At 50.6% G+C, this 20,482-nt stretch overlaps 1 protein-coding gene across 9 annotated transcripts in view; it reads left to right on the top strand.

The window, feature by feature from the left end:
* TNK2 (tyrosine kinase non receptor 2) overlaps nucleotides 1–18,278 on the top strand; it is a 106,654-nt gene extending 88,376 nt beyond the window's left edge. For 5 of the 9 annotated variants that reach the window (XM_083503952.1, XM_083503951.1, XM_083503954.1 and 2 more), the window contains 6 exons: nucleotides 3,313–3,404; nucleotides 5,877–5,921; nucleotides 8,538–9,910; nucleotides 14,520–14,615; nucleotides 16,019–16,146; nucleotides 17,907–18,278. In XM_083503952.1, coding sequence (XP_083360078.1) covers nucleotides 3,313–3,404; nucleotides 5,877–5,921; nucleotides 8,538–9,910; nucleotides 14,520–14,615; nucleotides 16,019–16,146; nucleotides 17,907–17,913 — 1,741 coding nt within the window. In that variant the 3' untranslated portion in view covers nucleotides 17,914–18,278. The remainder of the gene's footprint in view (nucleotides 1–3,312; nucleotides 3,405–5,876; nucleotides 5,922–8,537; nucleotides 9,911–14,519; nucleotides 14,616–16,018; nucleotides 16,147–17,906) is intronic. The other 4 variants (XM_083503956.1, XM_083503955.1, XM_083503949.1 and 1 more) reach the window with 1 other exon arrangement.
* Nucleotides 18,279–20,482: the final 2,204 nt, after the last annotated feature.

The raw sequence follows: 20,482 nt of genomic DNA, 5'->3' as shown, positions 1-20,482 counted from the left end.
TACTCCCTCCCCCTAGACCAGCGGTTCTCAACCTGTGGGTCCCCAGATGTTGTTGGACTACAACTCCCATCATCCCTGAGCTCTGGCCTTGCTAGCTAGGGGTGATGGGAGTTGTAGTTCAACAACATCTGGGGACCCACAGGTTGAGAAAGGCAAACAACAACAACCGCACCCCCCCAAAAAAATGTGTTTCTAGATTCTCACATCCCCCCCGCCCCTGAATTTAGATTTTGGCAATTTTATCGCCAGGAAATCCAGAACTTTTCATTGTTTCAGAATGTTCAGATTCCAGTTTGACATCTGAAAAGTCATGCTTGTTCGAACCCTGAGCCCTTCCGGTGGGTCATGAGCACCATTGCCATGGGCTTTGCAGAAGTTGGGGGCCTGTGGGTTTTTGCTATGCGGCTTGTTCCTTTCAACAGTGTGACGCAGCAGCAAGAAAAAGCTAATGTTATTCTAGGCTGCATCAACAGAAGTCTAGTGTCCAGATCAAGGGAAGCAATAGTCCCACTCTATTCTGCCTTGGTCAGACCACGTCTGGAGTCCTATGTCCAGTTCTGGCCACCACAATTTAAGAAGGGTGTTGACAAGCTGGAAGGTGTGCAGAGGAGGGTGACCAAGATGATCAAGGGTCTGGAAACCAAGCCTTATGAGGGCGTTGGGTATGTTTAGCCTGGAGAAGGCTGAGATGTGATACGATAGTCATCTTCAAATATCACATGGAAGGTGGAACAAGCTTGTCTTCTCCTGCTCTGGAGGGTAGGACCCGAACCAGTGGCTTCAAGCTACAAGAAAGGAGGTTTTGACTAAACATCAGGAAGAACTTTCTGACCGACCTGAGAATATACTATGACGCTGCATGTTTTAGATGGATCAGAGACTGGATTACATTAGATAATAATGACATTCTAGACATGGAGGGATGGAGCGACAGATACGGCTGGCATGCCCACTCTACAATTCTGTGACTCTAAGCCATGAGTGTTGTGAGTTTGGCTTGGCATCGCCCTCTCTTAACCAACCGTCTGTCCTTAACCAAGGCAGGCAGGAGGCTTGTGTTGTGCCCGCTGCCAAGCCTCACACTTTGGGCTGGCATCTTTCCCATGCATGAGCCTCCAGGTCCTTCCTGCAGCTCAGAGGCAAAGGATGGTAGGTCAGATCAGGAAGCGCACCTGCAAAACCCTGCCGTGCCCCATGTTTACGGGTTGCACCCTCTCTTTCCGAGGAACCGTCTCTGAGCTTCGCGTCTGTGTTTCATCATCTCTTGTGTGGGCGGCAGATGCAGCAGCGCGTTCAGGCTCTGCCAAGCCCGAGATGTTCCCACTGCAGCTGGCAAGGTGTACCAACACTGCCCTTGCCCTCTGCTGTGCCAGCCACACCTTGCCTGGCCTTCCCTGCTCCCCACGGCGCTGGTTGGATCGAAACTGGGGTGCCCGGCAACACCCAAAGCTTGGGCTGGGCTTAACAGGACGACCCGTGGGGCAGGGCGGAGCAGGGTTTTTTAAGTGTCCAGGAACAAACTTGGGTTTAAGTGCAGCAGATTCAAACCACCGCCCCCAGGTAGCTGTTCTTTTATTGGCCTGGCAGAAAACTTTGCTTTTCGTCCCCTGGGCCAGTTGTTTGAATTTCCCTCTAGGAAGGCTGCTGCTATAGACATCGCAAGGAGATCTGTAAGCCTTCTGTCCTGGGCTGGCTCGATGTAGGGGAGCGGTGGGAGGCACCAGCCAGGGAACCCCCTGAGGACCCCCCAAGGGAGGAAGGCTCAGAGCCTGGGGGTTGGTGGCAGGATAACGACGAGTGGTCAGAGGGTAAAGAAGGAGCAGGCTGGGAGGTGTCAGGAGCAGGAGAGTCAACAGGGTTTAGTGAGCAGGAAGAGGCGGTGGCAGAGGGCAGTGCAGACTCAGAGGCAGGAGAAGAGGGAGACAGAGTGGAGACAGGCTGCTGAAGAATCCAGGGAGTCTCCCCCTCCTGCTGCGACAAGCTCCCCTCCCTGCTGGTCTCCTAGAACCCCTGGAGAAATGAAATGGGCAGAGCAGTGGGTGTTTCTGGCCTAATGGGCACAATCCTCGCAATTGCTTCATCAGGATCTCCTAGAAAGAGTTGCTGAGACCTGAGCTGTGGTTTGTTTCCTAGAATAAAGATTTGGCTGACTTATTGTTTTGGCTGCTGACCTGCACCTGACGCCAGCCCTGGTGGCTTTGGGGGCACAGACCAACTTGCATTTGTGTATTCCCTGCAGCTGATAATGCCTTAAGGGTCCAGAAGGGTTCAGCCACTTATTATTGTGGGGAAGTGCGTGGAACAGGTCTCGGTGTTTCGATTTCTGGGAATGGAGTTGAGAGATGACCTGACCTGGGGAGAAAACAGCAAAGACCCAATGAAGAGAGCACAGCAGAGGTCATATTTTCTGAGAATCCTCTGGGAAAACAATCTCTCAAAGGACCTGTTGATGGCATTTTACCATTGTACTGTTGAGAGTGTATTAACTTATGGTCTGTGTGTGGTTTGGGAGCTGCACGGTCAGGGGAAAAACAATGCTGTCCAGGGTTGTAAAGACTAATTGAGAATAGAGAATAATTGGGTGCAGTCTTCCCACCTTGGATCAAATCTATGCTTCCAGGTGTCATAAGAAAGCTGCAGAGATAGTGCAGGATAGTGCGCACCCCAGAAATGATCTCTTTCAGCTTCTGCCTTCTGGAAGAAGGTACAGGGTTATAAAGACTAGGACTAGCCGCCTGAGAAACAGTTTCTACCCAAATGCAATTTTGGTTTTAAATGCAGTGTAAGGAGTCTCTATGGGAGTACAGTGGTACCTTGCTATTCTGAATAATGCTTTTCATAGGGTAGTTGCCGCTGGGGATGTGTTTATGGAACTAACAAGTCAGTAGCTCTAAAAAGGTCAGGTAAAGGTAAAGGGACCCCTGACCATTAGGTCCAGTCGTGGCCGACTCTGGGGTTGCCGCGCTCATCTCGCTTTACTGACTGAGGGAGCCGGCGTACAGCTTCTGGGTCATGTGGCCAGCATGACTGAGCCGCTTCTGGCGAACCAGAGCAGCACACGGAAATGCCGTTTACCTTCCCGCCGGAGCGGTATCTATTTATCTACTTGCAGTTCGTGCTTTTGAACTGCTAGGTTGGCAGGAGCAGGGACCGAGCAATGGGAGCTCACCCCGTCGCGGGGATTCGAACCACCGACCTTCCGATTGGCAAGCTCTAGGCTCTGTGGTTTAGACCACAGCGCCACCCACGTCCCTTAAAAAGTTCAGGAGCCGCTGGTTTATATGCTTTTCTCCTTTCTGCCCTTCTCTGCAGGCTCTACCTGGGCAACCCTATGGACCCTCCCGATGTCCTAGGAGTCGACTTGAATGCAGCCCGGCCCACGCAGCTCCCCAGTAGAGCGAAAAGTAAGCAGGTCCCTGCGCCCCCCCCCAAACCCAATCCCTCACCTATCCCCCCCCCCCGTCCCCTTGCCGATGCTAGATCCTGCCCAGTTCAGCCTGAGCCTGGCATAGCTGCAGATATGGATTTGGATGAATGCACCGTAACTCAGAAGAACTACAAGACCCAGCATGCTTTTCTGTGTCATTGCTCCCTGCACTGCATGCTGGGTGTTGTAGTCTGCGTGGGTGATGTTGCATAAGCCCGGCTTGCTTGAATCATTTATCCTTTGACACATGGCGATCCTGGAAGGTTTAGGAAGGTCTCGTGTTTCCAGGAGACCAAACGGTGGTGGTGTCCTCTGGTTTTTACTGGCTTTGCAATGGCTTCTTGGCCTTCCAACGTTTCTCCTCTTTTTGTTTTTTTCTGGCTCCTCTGCTTCATAGATGCCCATTTCAGAAGGGGGTTGTTGTGGAAGTCTCTAGCAGTCTGGGGGCGGGGGAGAGTTGCAAAATGATTAGACACTTGAGTGCAGCAAGAACGTTTACATCAGCCTTCACTTCCTGGGGGTCTTCCAGATATTTTTTACAGTGGTACCTCAGGTTACATACACTTCAGGTTACAGACTCCGCCCGCCCAGAAATAGTGCTTCAGGTTAAGAACTTTGCTTCAGGATGAGAACAGAAATCGTGCAGCGGTGGCACAGTGGCAGAAGGAGGCCCCATTAGCTAAAGTGGTGCTTCAGGTTAAGAACAGTTTCAGGTTAAGAACAGACCTCCGGAACGAATTAAGTACTTAACCCGAGGTACCACTGTACTATGAGTGTCATGAGGCCTCCAGATAGTCATGGCACTGGCTGACGCGTGTGGTCAGGCCCCAGGTTGGCTGAGGCCATAGCTGTCAACTTTTCCCTTTTTTAAGGGAAATTCCCTTATTCCAAATAGGATTCCTTGCAAGAAAAGGTAAAGGTTGACAGCTATGGCAAAGGCAGATCTGCATCAAAGTGTGTCATAGCGTTAGAGTGTTGAACTAAGACCTGGGAGATCCAGGTTCAAATCCCCACTCGGCCCCATGAGGCTCACCAGGTGTGACGTTGGGGGCCAGTCACTGCCTTCTCTCAGCCTGACCTAGCTTGCAGCGTTGTTGTGAGCATAAAACGCGGAGTGGGGAAGAACCCTGTGTGCCACCTTGAGCTCCTTAGAGGGAAGGATGAAATAAACAATAACTAAACATAATAGACAAATGCAAGAATGTAAGTGGGTAGTCTTAACCCCCTGCGTTTAGAACCACTGACGATCTGTAGGCTACAGTGCCAAAATGTGATGCAGTTCCTCTATTCAATGGGAAGGCATGGGAAATTTTGTTGATCTTGAAAATTCTCAAAAATCGGTTCTGTGATTCCTGCACGGCAGGGGGTTGGACTAAACGTCCCTTGAAGTCCCTCCCAATTCTCTTCAATTCTGTGATTCTTTAACCAGATACTCTATTTTTCTACCCCAAAATGGGTGTCAATTGCAGTGACTTCTCTGCCTTAATGGGACAGCTTTGCACAACTTGAGCATTTCCGCAATATAACCAAACTTTCACATCCCGTTCCTTCCCATTCAGTCCTTTGCAACGGTGCATACCTGGATTATTTTTTTACGTTTCCTCAGACTCCAGGGCGAATCCTGTGAGGCGCCTGCAGCAACCGCCTCCTTCCTCCAATCACCTGGTGGCTTTAAGCCAGAGGAGGAGAACTAGAGGCTCTCCAGAGCTTGTCAGTCTCCAGCTGCCATCATCCCTGACCAACGGCCACGCTGCCTGGCGCTGATGGAAGTCCCAAAATATTTAGGCAGTGTTTCTCAAACGTGGGTCTCCAGCTGTTGTCGGACTACAACTCCCATCATCCCTAGCTAGCAGGACCAGTGGTCAGGGATGATGGGAGTTGTAGTCCCAGCTGTTGGGATACTGCCAGGGAGATAAAGTCCATCATGGCCCCAAGCCGTGTGCCGGACGATCCATCGATCTCCCGTAGGCACGCAGCGTCATCGATTAGCGACATGAGTTTCTAGAAAATATCTTGCCACATTCTAGAGCTCATGCACACTCTATCAGCAGATAATTTACAGCAGAAGTCGCACGCAGGAGAGCATTATTTACAAGCTTTATTCAGCATTGATCAGAACAAAGACATGACTGTCTGCGTCAGTGTCTCCGACAGAGAGAGAAAACGAAAGCAATAGGAACATAAACATCCTGTGAACAGGACATGCGCAGACTCTCTGACTCACAAAGCCTTCTCCCTTTTAAGGTGGAATGAAAATATCCTAACACCAGCAACAACTGGAGACCCACATTTGAGAAACGCCAGGGTCAGAACAGCTTGCCTGCACTGTCCCTTGCCTCTTCTCTAGCTGCTTCTTGCACCCCGCACCCCCCACCCTGTCCCATGCATGATGCTCACTCTTTCTCTTCTGTGGGGTCTCTCTGTTTCTCTCTTTCTCTTTCTCCTGCAGGGGAGCCTCCGCCTCGGCCACCTCAGCCCTCGATCCTCCTAAAGAGTAAGTGGGGGCGCTTCTCAGGCCGCCCTGCCCCCTGTGCCTGCTCTCTGCGCACTCTTTTAGCTCCTCTCTTCACAGGTACCTGGGTGTCCATGTGTGTGTGTGTCCCGGTGTGAGCTGGGAGAGCTCCCCCCCTGCATTCAACCACCGCTGCCTGGCTGCATACACAGAACTACCGGGGGCACGTGGGGGTCTCCAGAGAGGTGCGCAAGCGAGGGCACAGGAATACTTCTAGCTAGGGATGAGTCGGCAATGTAGTGTGGCGCAGCAGCAAAGAAAGCTGACGTGATTCTAGGCTGCAGCCGCAGAAGTCTAGTGCCAAGGGAATAATAATAATAATAATAATAATAATAATAATAATAATAATAATTTATTTATTTATTTATACCCCGCCCATCTGGCTGGGTTTCCCCAGCCACTCTGGGCAGCTTCCAAAAGAATATTAAAATACTATGATACATCAAACATTAAAAGCTTCCCGAAACAGGGCTGCCTTCAGATGTCTTCTAAAAGCCTGGTAGTTGTTGTTCTCTTTGACATCTGGTGGGAGGGCGTTCCACAGGGAGGGCGCCACTACTGAGAAGGCCCTCTGCCTGGTTCCCTGTAACTTGGCTTCTCACAGTGAGGGAACCGCCAGAAGGCCCTCGGTGCTGGACCTCAGTGTCCGGACTGAACAATGCGGGTGGAGACGCTCCTTCAGGTATACTGGACTGAGGACGTTTAGGGCTTTAAAGGTCAGCACCAACACTTTGAATTGTGCTCGGAAATGTACTGGGAGCCAATGTAGGTCTTTCAAGACCGGTGTTATATGGTCTCGGTGGCCGCTCCCAGTCACCAGTCTGGCTGCTGCATTCTTGATTAATAATAATAATAATAAAATAATAAAATTTTATTTATATCCCGCCCTCCCCAGCCAAAGCCGGGCTCAGAGCGGCTAACAGCGGTAAAAGTAAACACAGCATTCTAAAATCAATTCTTTCTAAAAGGGCTAGTGAATAACACTGAGCTGGGCTGCGTCCTTGCATCATGTACTAACCTTGTTACCTGGCAGAGGTAAGAACGGGGTGGGGGAGGAAGCTAGGGCAGGTGGGAGGATGCGTGGCTGTGTGGAGTGTGCAGGAAGGAAGCAAGGGGGTTGCGTTTCAGGGGGTTGGACTAGATGGCCTTCGGGTCCCCTTTCCAACCTTACGATTCCATGGCTCTAAGAAGCATGTGTGTGTTCAGTGCATGGATGGTGGAGACAGCAACACAGAACAGCGAATAGTTCAGTCTTTGTGGCTTGGGGGGGGGCACAGGATTGTTATTTTCAGCTGTTTGCTCCAAACAGATCTTTCTTTGTAACAGGGCTGCTCTCTCCAGATCGGTGTTAGTTTGTTGGAGGGGTGTCTCTTCCGCAACATGCCTCTGATGCAACAGTAGTACATCAGTGGTGGGTTTATACGGGGCTGCCCACACACATAATTCCACTATATTGGCTGTTCTGCGACGCTTCCCCAACGATACCGCATTATTGCCATCTACAAGGCCACTCTTCCCCTATAGCGCAAGAAAAGGGGGACAAAAATTAATGAACTGGGACATTAGTTGTTTAAAAGGTTATGGGATCTCAGCAGGAAACTATGGGACATGCACCATTTAGGAACAAAGCAGTACTTCTGCCCCAAAACAAGTTGTGTTGCATATTATTGCATCCTGAGCACAAATCACCACAAGGGCACGATCAAAATGACCTCTGGAAGGGCCTTGTTTCTCTCTGCTTGTGGAATATTGTGGTTTGGACTTCAGTGGCTGATCTGGACGGGGTCAGGGGAATGAGCCTTCCCAAACTGCAGTAACAAGTTATGGTCAATCCCATCTAACTCTCTGATTCTATCATGGAACAAAGGGGATTCCCCACCACTGCCCACCAATATCCCCTTAAAACCAGCTGCTGGCAACATGGCACTTGTAGGCCCAGGTGGGCCCATGGAAACCACCCCTGGTGCCCACAGGGTCCTGGCTGAAATTTGGCTTGAAAGAAGTGTTCTGTTGTGGTTAATAGGTTGCCATGTGTGCTTGGTTGTGGGAATGTGTGGTGGCTACAACAGTTTCTCAAGTCTGCCCACGGGCCCATGGCCACCCTGGCTCTGGAAAAAATCAAAGCTAAAAATCATGACCTCAAATGATCACCTATCCCTAAATCCTTTAGGGATATCAAAGCTCTGTATCAGATTTTCAGACGTTGGTGAAACAAAAGGGTAGAGGAAGGGTTGGGGGTTGATGAGCAGGGGCAGCAATGGGGCAGCCATCAAAGTGTTGAGAGTTGTGTAGGATATTATTGAGGTATCAAGCAACCTTTGCCAACCTGGTGCCCTCCAGATGTTTTGGGTGATGGGCATGGTACTCCAAAACATCTAGAGGGCATCCGCTTGGCAAAGACTCAACTAGAGGTTGCCAGGGTTATTGAGATGACCAGGGTTCCCCATAACCCAACCTTGTGAGTTCTGAGTGGCCTTCTTAGCGTCAGACGGTATGATGTCAGAAGGACGGGGACTCCTCTTCCTAGCTCAGATAGCCCATGAGCATCAGAGCACCCTCTGCCCCCAGGACCTCACCCAGCCCCCTTTTCCCTTCCAGAGCCCTCGTACGATCCTGTGAGCGAAGAGGACAACCCGCTCTCCTTAGGCCTCAAGCACCTCTGCCTGAAGAAGCCCGGCACGGGGCGAGGTCTGCGCCCGGCCAAGCCATCGGCCCGCATCTCTGGCACCAAAGTGGGCGAGAGGCTCCTACTGCCCCGGACCAAGGGAGGCGCTCTGCCCGGCAGCGAGGTAACGCTGATCGACTTTGGGGACGAACCCGTCCCCACCACCCCCTCGCCCGTCGGGGAGCTCTGTGCCCCGTCTCTGGCGAAGCTGGCCATGGAAGCCTTCTCCCTCTTGGACAAGACACCACCTCAGAGCCCCACGCAAGCACTGCCCCGGCCCCTCCACCCGACGCCCATCGTGGACTGGGACGCCCGGCCCCTGCCTCCGCCCCCCGCGTACGACGACGTAGCGCAAGACGAAGACGACTTCGAGGTGTGCTCCATCAACAGCGCAGAAGGGCTGGTGGGGGGCCGGGGCGGCTGCAAAAACTGGGAGAAGGGGGAGACCGGGGATGGCTTTGGGTCCAAGGAAGACACCACGACTCTTCCGCTGGAGGACAACCTCTTCCTGCCGCCCAAGGAGATCAAGCAGCCTAGCCCTGCCCAGACGACAGAGCTCTTCCAAGAACTCCAACAGGAATGCATGAAGCACCTCAACGTGCCCTTGGGAGCTTCCTCTGTGGCCTCCACGCCCAGCCCAGGGGAGGACAAGCCCCAGATCCCGCCTCGCGTCCCCATCCTGCCCCGACCAATCCGCCGGAACGAGCACGGGCGCTGGTCCGGGGAGCTGTCGGCAGGCGAGGAGGACCGGCCTCCCCAGATCCCGCCACGAGAACCGTTGTCCCAGCCTGGCTCCAGAACTCCCAGCCCCATGGCTCTGCAAGGGGGGTCCCCGCAGCCGAGGACCAACCTGTGCTCCCCGTTGTCCCTGGGGGCGTTCCTGTCCACGTCACCCGGCAAGCAGCCCATGCCCACCACCCAGAGCTTTGCCCTGGACCCCAAGTACGCCACCCCGAAGGTGATCCAAGCGCAAGGGAAGGAGAGCGCCAAGGGGCCCTGCATCCTGCCCATCGTCAAGGATGGCCGGAAGGTCAGCAACACCCACTACTACCTCCTCCCCGAGCGCCCGCCCTACCTGGACAAGTACGAGAAGTTCTTCAAGGAGGCCAAGAACCCTGAGGAAGCCCCGCCTCCGGCCAGGGTGGTCACCACGGCCACCGTCCGCCCCATGGTCCAGCAGCAGCCTGACTACAAAGCCAACTTCTCCTCCAACAACAGCAACGTCCCCTTCAAGGCTTCCTGTGGCCTTCAGAAGATCATCTACGACAGCTCCGATAGCCCCAGGCCCTCAGAGAAAATACGGCTGGTGAGTGGCTCTCTTGGGTTGGGGTAAGAGCTCCGAAACCAACCTTGCCAAAATGTGTCTTGTCGCTTTCTCTGGGTGGACCATGTGCTAAAAGTAGACCCCCAAATTCTGTGCCAAGGTCCTCCAACAGACTCGTGCAGCAACAAGGGTGTGGGATCTCAGGCCCATGGGCCAAAATGTGGCCGTCCAAGATTATTTGAGGCTTGGAACCCTCCCCAGGCCCCACACCTCCTTGCTCTTTCCCCTCCAGGAGAGCTTTTTCCTGGCTAGATTGTGTCCCTAAATAGCAATAAAACTATTGGTTGCCTGGGTGAAGGGACGGCTGTGATCAGAAACCTCTGACCCTTTTCGGTTGGCTGGAATGTCGCCAGGTGTCCAGCGGTAGGAGTCGTATTGGTTGCTCTGCCCACATTCTGCCACTGGACCCATACCCACCCCACGGCATCACTAGTTATTATGCTCCTCCTTTTCCAAAGTGCCCTTCGTCAGTTCTGACCCCACGGTGTGACTGGGGGTCACCATTTGGTGATCTGAAAGGCCCGAGTGCCATTGCGCTGTGCTGGATGGGCCAATGTTCTGATTCAGCTTCATGTGTACAAACCGGACTCAGATCTCCCCACTAGCCCTCATGGAGCATTCGCACGCGCTCCCTACTCCCCCAACCAGTCCTCCAAACTCCGGCAGGACCCCGAAGGCCGTGAGACAGGCAATCGAATGGGGTTTTCAAAACACAAAATTAAGCAGTAGTTGCTGCCACCACTTCCTTATCCCAGAACAGCCCCCGAAAAGTAACCTAAGGAAGGGATAGGTAGCCGTGTTGGTCTGCCATAGTCAAAATAAAAAAATTCCTTCCAGTAGCACCTTAAAGACCAACTAAGTTAGTTCTTGGTATGAGCTTTCGTGTGCATGCACACTTCTTCAGATACACTGAAACAGAAGTTGCCAGATCCTTCTATATAGTGAGAAGGTGGGGAGGGGTATTACTCAGAAGGGTGGTGGGAATGGGAGATTGGCAGATAGCTGAGATGAGCCTGTTGACGACTCTTAACGACTGTAATAGGTCTTACAGGAGAAGGCAAGGGGTGAGGAGGTGAGAAATGGTTTAGTCATGTATAGTGAGATAAGAATCCAATGTCTTTGTTCAGCCCAGGTTTTTCCATTGTTTTAAGTTTGGTAATGAGTTGTAATTCAGCAGCTTCTCTTTCCAGTCTGTTTCTGAAATTCCTTTGTAGTAAAACAGCTACTTTTTACTACAAAGGAATTTCAGAAACAGACTGGAAAGAGAAGCTGCTGAATTACAACTCATTACCAAACTTAAAACAATGGAAAAACCTGGTCTGAACAAAGACATTGGATTCTTATCTCACTATACATGACTAAACCATTTTTCACCTTCTCACCCCTTGCCTTCTCCTGTAAGACCTATTGCAGTCGTTAAGAGTCGTCAACAGGCTCATCTCAGCTATCTGCCAATCACCCATTCCCACCACCCTTCTGAGTAATACCCCTCCCCACCTTCTCACTATATAGAAGGATCTGGCAACTTCTGTTTCAGTGTATCTGAAGAAGTGTGCATGCACACGAAAGCTCATACCAATAACTAACTTGTTGGTCTTTAAGGTGCTACTGGAAGGAATTTTTTTATTTTGACTAAGGAAGGGAATAACTCTTCAGTTTTTTCCAGACTGCCCCACTCTATGTCACTTTACCGTGACACAGACAGAAATCCAACAGGTGCTCTGGTAGGTGACTAAGTGGATTAGGCACTGGTTCAGCTTCCCCGACAGAAAGGCACAAAATACAAAGGCAGGAAAAAATTCTTTTTCCAAAAGAAAGGTTATTCAGAGCATAAAAGTTGGCACATCTCTTACAAATCACAAACAGAAAATAAAAACATTATTTAGTATCACTGACTATACTCACAACAAGAACAGAAGTACAAGCATAACAGTTCAAAGATGTTTCCAACTGGTCCTGTACCTCGGGCACCAAGGCAGGCATTCAGCATAACAAAGCCTCAGCATGATAGGATTCTCTGCTTGGCAAGATGATCTGTTGCAATTTGCATCTTAGTTTCTTCAGGTTTCATCCTTCTTGAACCCAAATGGATTCAAACTTAGAAACCAATCAGTTCTTTGGATTAATTAGCAATTTGCCAATGGTTACATGGAGGAACAGGGACGCGGGTGGCGCTGTGGATTAAACCACAGAGCCTAGGACTTGCCAATCAGAAGGTCAGTGGTTCAAATCCCCGCCACGGGGTTCGGTCCCTGCTCCTGCCAACCTAGCAGTTCAAAAGCACGTCAGAGTGCAAGTAGATAAATAGGTACCACTCCAGCGGGAAGGTAAACGGCATTTCCGTGTGCTGCTCTGGTTCGCCAGAAGCGGTTTAGTCATGCTGGCCGCATGACCCGGAAGCTGTACGCCGGCTCCCTCGGCCAATAAAGCGAGATGAGAGCCACAACCCCAGAGTCGGCCACGACTGGACCTAATGGTCAGGGGTCCCTTTACCTTTACATGGAGGAACAATAACTCAGGATTGTTAGGAGGCTCGGCAGCTGAACTCTGTTTATTCAAAAGGGCCTTGAAGATTAAAGCATTCCCACAGACACACCAGATTCTTTGAGTTGTAAATTAGCCAGATAACCCTCTCACTCTGAATCTACCTCCCAGACACCCAGGTGTCAAGACCACAAATCAGCTAGAAACTTTCTTCTTAACCCCCTTCACACTTTTAAAGTCAAAAGTCTGCAGTTAAGACCCAAATACACATTCCCAACATTCTACAGTCTTTGGTTCTCCCAGCATGCTCCTCTTCAACTTGAACCAAAGTGTTTAAACTACTGAGATTTCCCAATATCACTACACCACATTTTTTGTGTTTAGGTTCTCTGGTCAAGAGTGGGAGAGGGCTGCCGCTCAGGGTCAGGGCATCTGATTTCCAAGCAGAAAGCTGGGAAGGCCCCCTGCAGAGCTGCTGTCAGTACTTGGTGACCGTAATCAGCTAGATCAGTGGTTTCCCCTCCCCCCCTTTTTCTAAGCTGCTAAGCCGCTTATCAGCTGATCCGATCAGCAGATAAGCCTCTAAAAGCCGCTAATAGCCCTAAGCCGCTTATCAGCTGATCCGATCAGCAGATAAGCCGCTAAAAGCCTCTAAAAGCTGCTAATAGCGCTAATGCGCTAATCCTTCAATGGGCTTGCTTCGCAAGACAAAAAAAACCGCTAGACGAAGAGAATCACAGAACGGATTCTTTTCGTCTTGCGAGGCACCACTGTACAGCTGTTCATTGCAGCAGCCCTGGCTACAAGCTCCCCAGGTGAATGGTGCCTCTGGCGCTGGCCAGGTGGTGCTGGTTGCCAGGAGCTGAGGCGGCCTCAAAGCAAGCAAGCATGCGGGTGAGAAAACCCAGCCAGCCAGTGTCACGGTCCAGCCTACGGGCGATTAAAGTCCCAGCTGAGGACGTCGGGACCAGGGGCAAGATGGCGGGGTGGAATCAGGAACGAGGGTCCAGAAGCCAGGGGTCCGAGGGTCAGGAAGCAGGGAGTCACCAGGTCAAGGGTCTGAGGATCAGGAAGCAAGAAGCCAGACGCAGCAAGAAGCCTTCCCAGCTCTTGCCACCAGGTGCAGTGAGTTACCAGTCGGCCTCACCTGTGCGGCCGTGCCTTGCCTCTCCAGAACAAACTTAGGAAGTCCCCTATCCTGCGAAGCCCTACTGGTCAGAGGGCCCGGTTCCTGCACACACTCCTGACAGCCAGTCTGCCAGCCCTTGCTGTTGGGAATGGACAGACAAGTCTAGGCCCCTGTGGGGCAGTGTAAGGAATCACCTCTCTTTGGGGGGGGGCAGCTCAGAGACCAGAGGCGGCGGCAGAGGCCACCTACATGACTCCCAAGGAGAGGAGAGAGGAGAGGAGGCTGAGGGAGGGTGTTCGAAAAAGTTTGAGAGGCTGCCTGCTCTGCAGGCAAGGGGTGACCTCACTGGGCTCCTGAGCCCCACAGGGGTGCCGCAGAAAGAAGGTAGTTCAAGGGAGCCGTGGACTCAAAGAGGTTGAAAACCTCTGAGCTAGATGGACCAAAACTAGTTCAGGCTGAGTTTCTGTTTCTAAAAACGGGTGGGAGTTTTAAACTGAGTTCTTATTACGGTTTTGTTTCTCTTACAGTGGTGCCCCGCAAGACGAATGCCTCGCAAGACGGAAAACTCGCTAGACGAAAGAGTTTTCCGTTTTGGAGGTGCTTCGCAAAACGAATCTCCTATGGGCTTGCTTTGCAAGACGACAATGTCTTGCGAGTTCCTTCTGGTTGTTTTCCCCTCCCCCCCTTTTTCTAAGCCGCTTATCCGCTGATCCGATCAGCAGATAAGCCGCTAAAAGCCGCTAAAAGCCGCTAATAGCGCTAATCCGCTAATCCGTCAATGGGCTTGCTTCGCAAGACGAGAATCACAGAACGGATTCTTTTCGTCTTGCGAGGCACCACTGTATTACGGTTTTGTTTCTCTGCACTGCATTTATGTAAGGGGGTCCGAATGCTACGCAGAGAAGTAAATAATAATAATAATAATAATAATAATAATAATAAACCAGTCTCTTGCTACATTTGTGCTTTTCGCTGCAGGTCCAAGAGACGGTTCACGGCGTCACCACGGAGGAGTGCCACACGGCCCTGCAAAACCACAGCTGGAACGTGCAGAAGGCCATTCAGTACCTGAAGGTAAATGGCAGCCAGGGAGGTGTGCTTTGGGTGGGGAGGGCCGTGGCTCAGCCGTAGGGCATCCTCTCTGCATGCAACAGGCCTCAAGCCGGGAGAGAGGGTCCTTGCCTGAAAACCTGGAGAACCGACTTCCAGGTTAGCGCCAACGGCTAATGGCGGACTCCCTCCAAGCTCCGCAGGGAGTCGGCTCTGCAGGATTCGGGTCTTGCCGCTGCGGCGACGCGGGGACCCTTAAAAATCACAGGCGGGGAAGAACCGCGGCTGGTTGGTGGAGACAGAGGGAGGAATAGTCCTGTGTTCCTTGCCATCCCAATATTGCTTGGCAAGATGGGAAGGAGCTCTTCCATCCAAATAATAATAATAATAATAATAATAATAATAATAATAATAATTTATTATTTATACCCCGCCCATCTGGCTGGGCTTCCCCAGCCACTCTGGGTGGCTTCCCAAAAAATATTACAATACTATAATACATCAAACATTAAAAGCTTCCCTAAACAGGGCTGCCTTCAGATATCTTCTAAAAGTCTGGTAGTTGTTGTTCACTTTGACATCTGGTGGGAGGGCGTTCCACAGGGCGGGCACCGAGAAGGCTCTCTGCCTGGTTCCCTGTAACTTGACTTCTCGCAGTGAGGGAACCACCAGAAGGCCCTCAGAGCTGGACCTCAGTGTCTGGGTAGAACGATGGGGGTGGAGACGCTCCTTCAGATATATTGGACTGAGGCGATTTAGGGCTTTAAAGGTCAGCACCAACACTTTGAATTGTGCTCAGAAACGTACTGGGAGCCAATATAGGTCTTTCAAGACTGGTGTTATGTGGTCTCAGCGGCCGCTCCCAGTCACCAGTCTGGCTGCCGCATTCTGGATTAGTTGCAGTTTCCGGGTCACCTTCAAAGGTAGCCCCATGTAGAGCGCAATGCAGTAGTCCAAGCGGGAGATAACCAGAGCATGCACCACTCTGGCAAGACAGTCCGCAGGCAGGTAGGGTCTCAGTCTGTGTACCAGATGGAGCTGGTAGACAGCTGCCCTGGACACAGACTTGACCTGTGCCTCCATGGACAGCTGTGAGTCCAAAATGTCTCCCAGGCTGCGCACCCGGTCCTTCAGGGGCACAGTTACCCCATTCAGGACCAGGGAATCCTCCACACCTGCCCGCCACCTGTCCCCCATAAACAATGCTTCTGTCTTGTCTGGATTAAACCTCAATCTGTTAGCCGCCACCCATCCTCCAATGGTGCCAGGACAACATCTCCTTGCTGCACTGGGCTCACTCAGCCCCCTCCGCTGGCCGGGCTGGGCATAGCCCCAGGATGGGAGCCCAGCACCCGTGAGTCTGCTGCTCTGAGCCTTACCTGCCTGCCTCCGCCCAGCTCAGCCTTGTGCCCTGTCCTTCCCCACAGGTGGAGCAGCTCTTCTGCCTGGGCCTCAAGACACGGCTGGAGTGCCACAAGGTCCTGGAGATGTTCGACTGGAACCTGGAGCAGGCCAGCTCTCACTTGCTGGATCCCTACAGCGCCTTCCGACTCAAGTAAGAGCAGGACAACGCTTTGTGCCACGGCTGTGGACTGGTTTCTCGGTGGCTGCCTGCTCCGTGGGGCAGAGAAGCCAGGGTGGCCTTAGTAGATCACCTAGAGCAGAGAGGTGGTGGGGCAGGGGACCTTTTTTCATCCTGGGGTCATGGGCCAGCACAAAAGCGGGTGGGGAAGCAGACCTAAATGCTGAGCTTAGCAGCCCAAATGCTACCCTTCATTTCCATCCATTCGTTTTATTATATTTCCACGCGGCTTTTCACTCACACGAGTAAAAAAGGGACTAACAAACAAAAAATACCAACAACACGACAGGACATCACCATGACAACATAAACTGTATGGAATAATTAACAGATCGCCAGCAAAACTATGACAAACCATTAGTGAAACAAACCACCTTCTATAAAACGCTATTAACGAAACAACTAAAAAATTAAGCCAAACAGCACAACAAAAGTCAGGTTAAGGAATTGCAAAGCATTGCAGCACTCATTATGCACAAAATAGGATTAATGACATTAACAAATTACAGATAGGTAGCCGTGTTGGTCTGCCATAGTCAAAATAAAAAAAATCCTTCCAGTAGCACCTTAAAGACCAACTAAGTTAGTTCTTGGTATGAGCTTTCGTGTGCATTCAGAGGTATCTGAAGAAGTGTGCATGCACACGAAAGCTCATACCAAGAACTAACTTAGTTGGTCTTTAAGGTGCTACTGGAATTAACAAATTAATTACCAAAAACAAGCTAAGCACTGTTGAAGCCACACACAAACACTCTCTCCAACCCCATGACTACTACTACTACTACTACTGCTACTTATTATTATTAGTAGTAGTAGTAGTAGTAGTAGTATTAGTATTTCAATTTATATACCACCCTTTATCAAAAGATATCAGGGCAGTGTACAACATTAGGGGGTTGGACTAGATGATACTTGGGGGTCCCCTCCAACCCTACAATTCTATGATTCTCTGATTACAAAACACCAATGACAAAAACGTAATACAGGCATAGTAAAAAGCAAACTGGCAGACAGCCTAATCTTACACTCCGTTCAGCAAAAGACAGAGGCACATAATACCCGTACCAGAAACTCCATCCTGAAGCCAAGGCAGGTGAAAAAGGCTGTTGCTTATGGTGGGAAAAGTCCTTGGCTGATGCTCAGATGCAGTATCACATGGAGAGAGAGGATTCAATATGGACAGCTACCGTATTTTTCGCTCCATAAGACACACCTAGTTTTTGGAAGAGGAAAACGGGGGGGGGGGGGTTCTGAATCCCAGAAGCCAGGGCAGCCAGCGGGAATGCTGCGCAGCGATCCCGCTAGCTGTCCCGGCTTATGGGATAGCCGCGCGCAGCCTCTTCCAGGCAAGGGGAGCCTTCATGCCCTGCCCAGGAGAGGCTGCGTGCGGCTAAGGCTCCCCCAAGAGCCGTGCTTCCCTTTAAAGAGCGCACAGAGTGTGTGTTTGCGGCTCTTGGGGAAAAGCCCCGAAGAACCGCACACACACTCCACGCAGCTCTTTAAAGGGAGCGCTGAGCAGAGCCTCCCGCCTGCATTCGCTCCATAAGACGCACACACATTTCCCCTTACTTTTTTGGAGGGGAAAAGTGTGTCTTATAGAGCGAAAAATACGGTATCTCTCTCTCTTTCGTTTTGGGGAAGGGTTGGGGGATTCTCTGCTTCCTCAGAGGCCCACTCCACATTTACTGAATTCTTGCTGTCGTCGTCCACTTACTGAATCTTTCCCCTTGCAGGCGGTGAGCTGCAGGAGTACCCCAAAACAGGAGTGGTTGACCCGACGTGGGTTCTCGTGGTTGGTGCTGCTCTGACGAGGTGTACGGACCGAGCCTAAGTTGCCCCGAGGCAGAGGACAGCGGAGCAGAGGCACACAAGACTGTAGCTTGGTCCTGCTGGGCCAAACCCATATGCGTTCCCCCCGCACCAGAGACCGGGCCGCTGACCCTTCCCCCTCCGCCGACCCCAGGCGGCTTCGTGTTTGCTTGTCGTCGTCGTCGTCCCCGTCCCCCCGCTTCCAACCATTATTCCCATTGCTTCGTGTCGGATTTATTTTGTAAAGAGAAGTGTTACATTAATATATAAATATACTATTCTATTTTGGAGAGAAAGGAGTGGCGGTCAAATGGCAATTCATGTCCGCGGGCGAATGGGGCGGGCAGGGGGGTGGAGAGTGTTTGGGTGAGGACTTTGTGGAAACTGGTCACATTGGAATCCAGTAGGAGAAGGTGCAAGCCTAAGAATTCTGAAGATTTCTCTTCCTGGAAATGGAAGCATCCCTTTTTTCACGCAGCTGCCAGCCCTCAATAGCTAGTATAATTGGCCCCTGACCATTAGGTCCAGTTGTGACCGACTCTGGGGTTGTGCGCTCATCTTGCTCTATAGGCTGAGGGAGCCGGCGTTTGTCCGCAGACAGCTTCCGGGTCATGTGGCCAGCATGACGAAGCCGCTTCTGGCGAACCAGAGCAGCGCACGGAAACACCGTTTACCTTCCCGCCGGAGTGGTACCTATTTATCTACTTGCACTTTGATGTGCTTTCGAACTGCTAGGTTGGCAGGAGCAGGGACGGAGCAACGGGAGCTCACCCTGTTGCGTGGATTCGAACCGCCGACCTTCTGATCAGCAAGTCCTAGGCTTTGTGGTTTAACCCACAGTGCCACCCGCGTCCAATAGCTAGTATAGTTATACTTTATTAGGCATAGCAAACCACACATTATCAAACAGACACCGTATACACATTGTGCAAAATACGAGCTCAACATAACAAGGTTTGTCCCAGTCAGATCTTTTAACTTCAGAGAAAATCAGTTTGCATAAATAATACAATACAGCACTACCGAATCCCCAATCAATTAAGAACCACTAATTCTCTTTATAATGACCCAGTCTTTCTACATGGACAGCACTCAAAACTTCAGCCACTATTAAAGTAATTTGATCATTCCTGTCCAAAAGCAGGTCCTGAACAGTTGGTAGCATAGAAACGAGCCTATTGAGTTGTAAGGCCTCTAATAATTGTCTTCTGGCATAAATGCCAAAATCACTAGAAAAGAAAATATGTTCCTGTATACTATCAGGTTCCTGTATACTACATTTGCAGAGATGCTCTGATTCTGGGAAAGCTAAATATCTTCCTCTCACTATCATCGAGGGAAACATATAAATCTGGCTAACATAAACAGCCTGCACAATTCATGATTCTTCAGATTTGTCATATACTCCTTTTGAAAATCTCTACACAAAGGGAGATTTAAATAGAGAGGAGAGCAAGCGCTGTGCTTTGCAACCTCGAGAGTAGAGAGAACACTTTTTTCTGTAAGATCCTTCCTGATAATTTCCCAAGTATCTTTGGGGTCAGAATTTCCAAAGTCAGTTAGATTAAGCCCTACCAAGTTCAATTTTCTCCTACAAATCAATGATAAATTGTAAATTACATTATCACTTAAGAGGTCGTAAAGGAGAGAATTAGGAGATAGAAGCCCTCAATAGCGTGAAAGAAGGCTCTTCTGTTCTCCAGAGAACTACAGCTCCCAGAGTGCTCTGGGTGTCTGCTTGCACTTTGCATTATGGGTAACGCTACTCAAATGCCGTGCTCTTCAACTGTCCCTCTCCCAACCTGGCGCACTCCAGAACCTTCAACCCCAGCCAGCAGGGCCAGTTATCACAGGTGGCAGGAGTTGCAGTCCAAACGATCCGGAGGGCACCAGGTTGGCCAAGCCTGCTCTGTTTGTATGTGCTGGAGCGTTTGCATGTCAGCAGCAGCTGCCAAGCCAAGAGGTGAACATGACACTGATGTGCAAATATTCAACACATCTGGATCGCTGGAGGCACTCCGCAGTGCTCACATTAATTCCCCACACAAGGTGACCCACTGCATGAGAAACAAGCTTGGAAAGGTCCTTTGGATCCCCTTCTAACCTGATGAGGTGGAGAAGTCAGCAGGAAAACAAGATCAACACAGAAGGACTTGCCCTTGCAGTTCCTTGTACTTTGTGCCCCCGGGGCACTCAGCAATTTTCTGAAGTGACATAAATTCTGCTCTTAAACCATCAGGTTTTTTAAAATAGAAATAATAATTAAATATTATTGTTATTATTATTATTATTATTATTATTATTATTATTATTATTATTTAAAATTTATTACACATCCTTAACCTGCAGGTCCCAGAACAGGTTACAACAATTTAAGATTCACAATCCAAAACGGTTAAAGCAGATTACAATCACAGGAATAGGGTATGCCCTGAAAACCCACACAAATCTCTGGTGTCAAAGGTCAGGGTAAAGATTTGTCCAAAAATCAGGGGAACGG

The sequence above is a fragment of the Podarcis liolepis genome, assembly GCF_965112155.1.
Source record: "Podarcis liolepis genome assembly, chromosome: 5".
NCBI lineage: Eukaryota > Metazoa > Chordata > Lepidosauria > Squamata > Lacertidae > Podarcis > Podarcis liolepis.
This window is presented reverse-complemented; position numbering and strand designations above follow the sequence as displayed.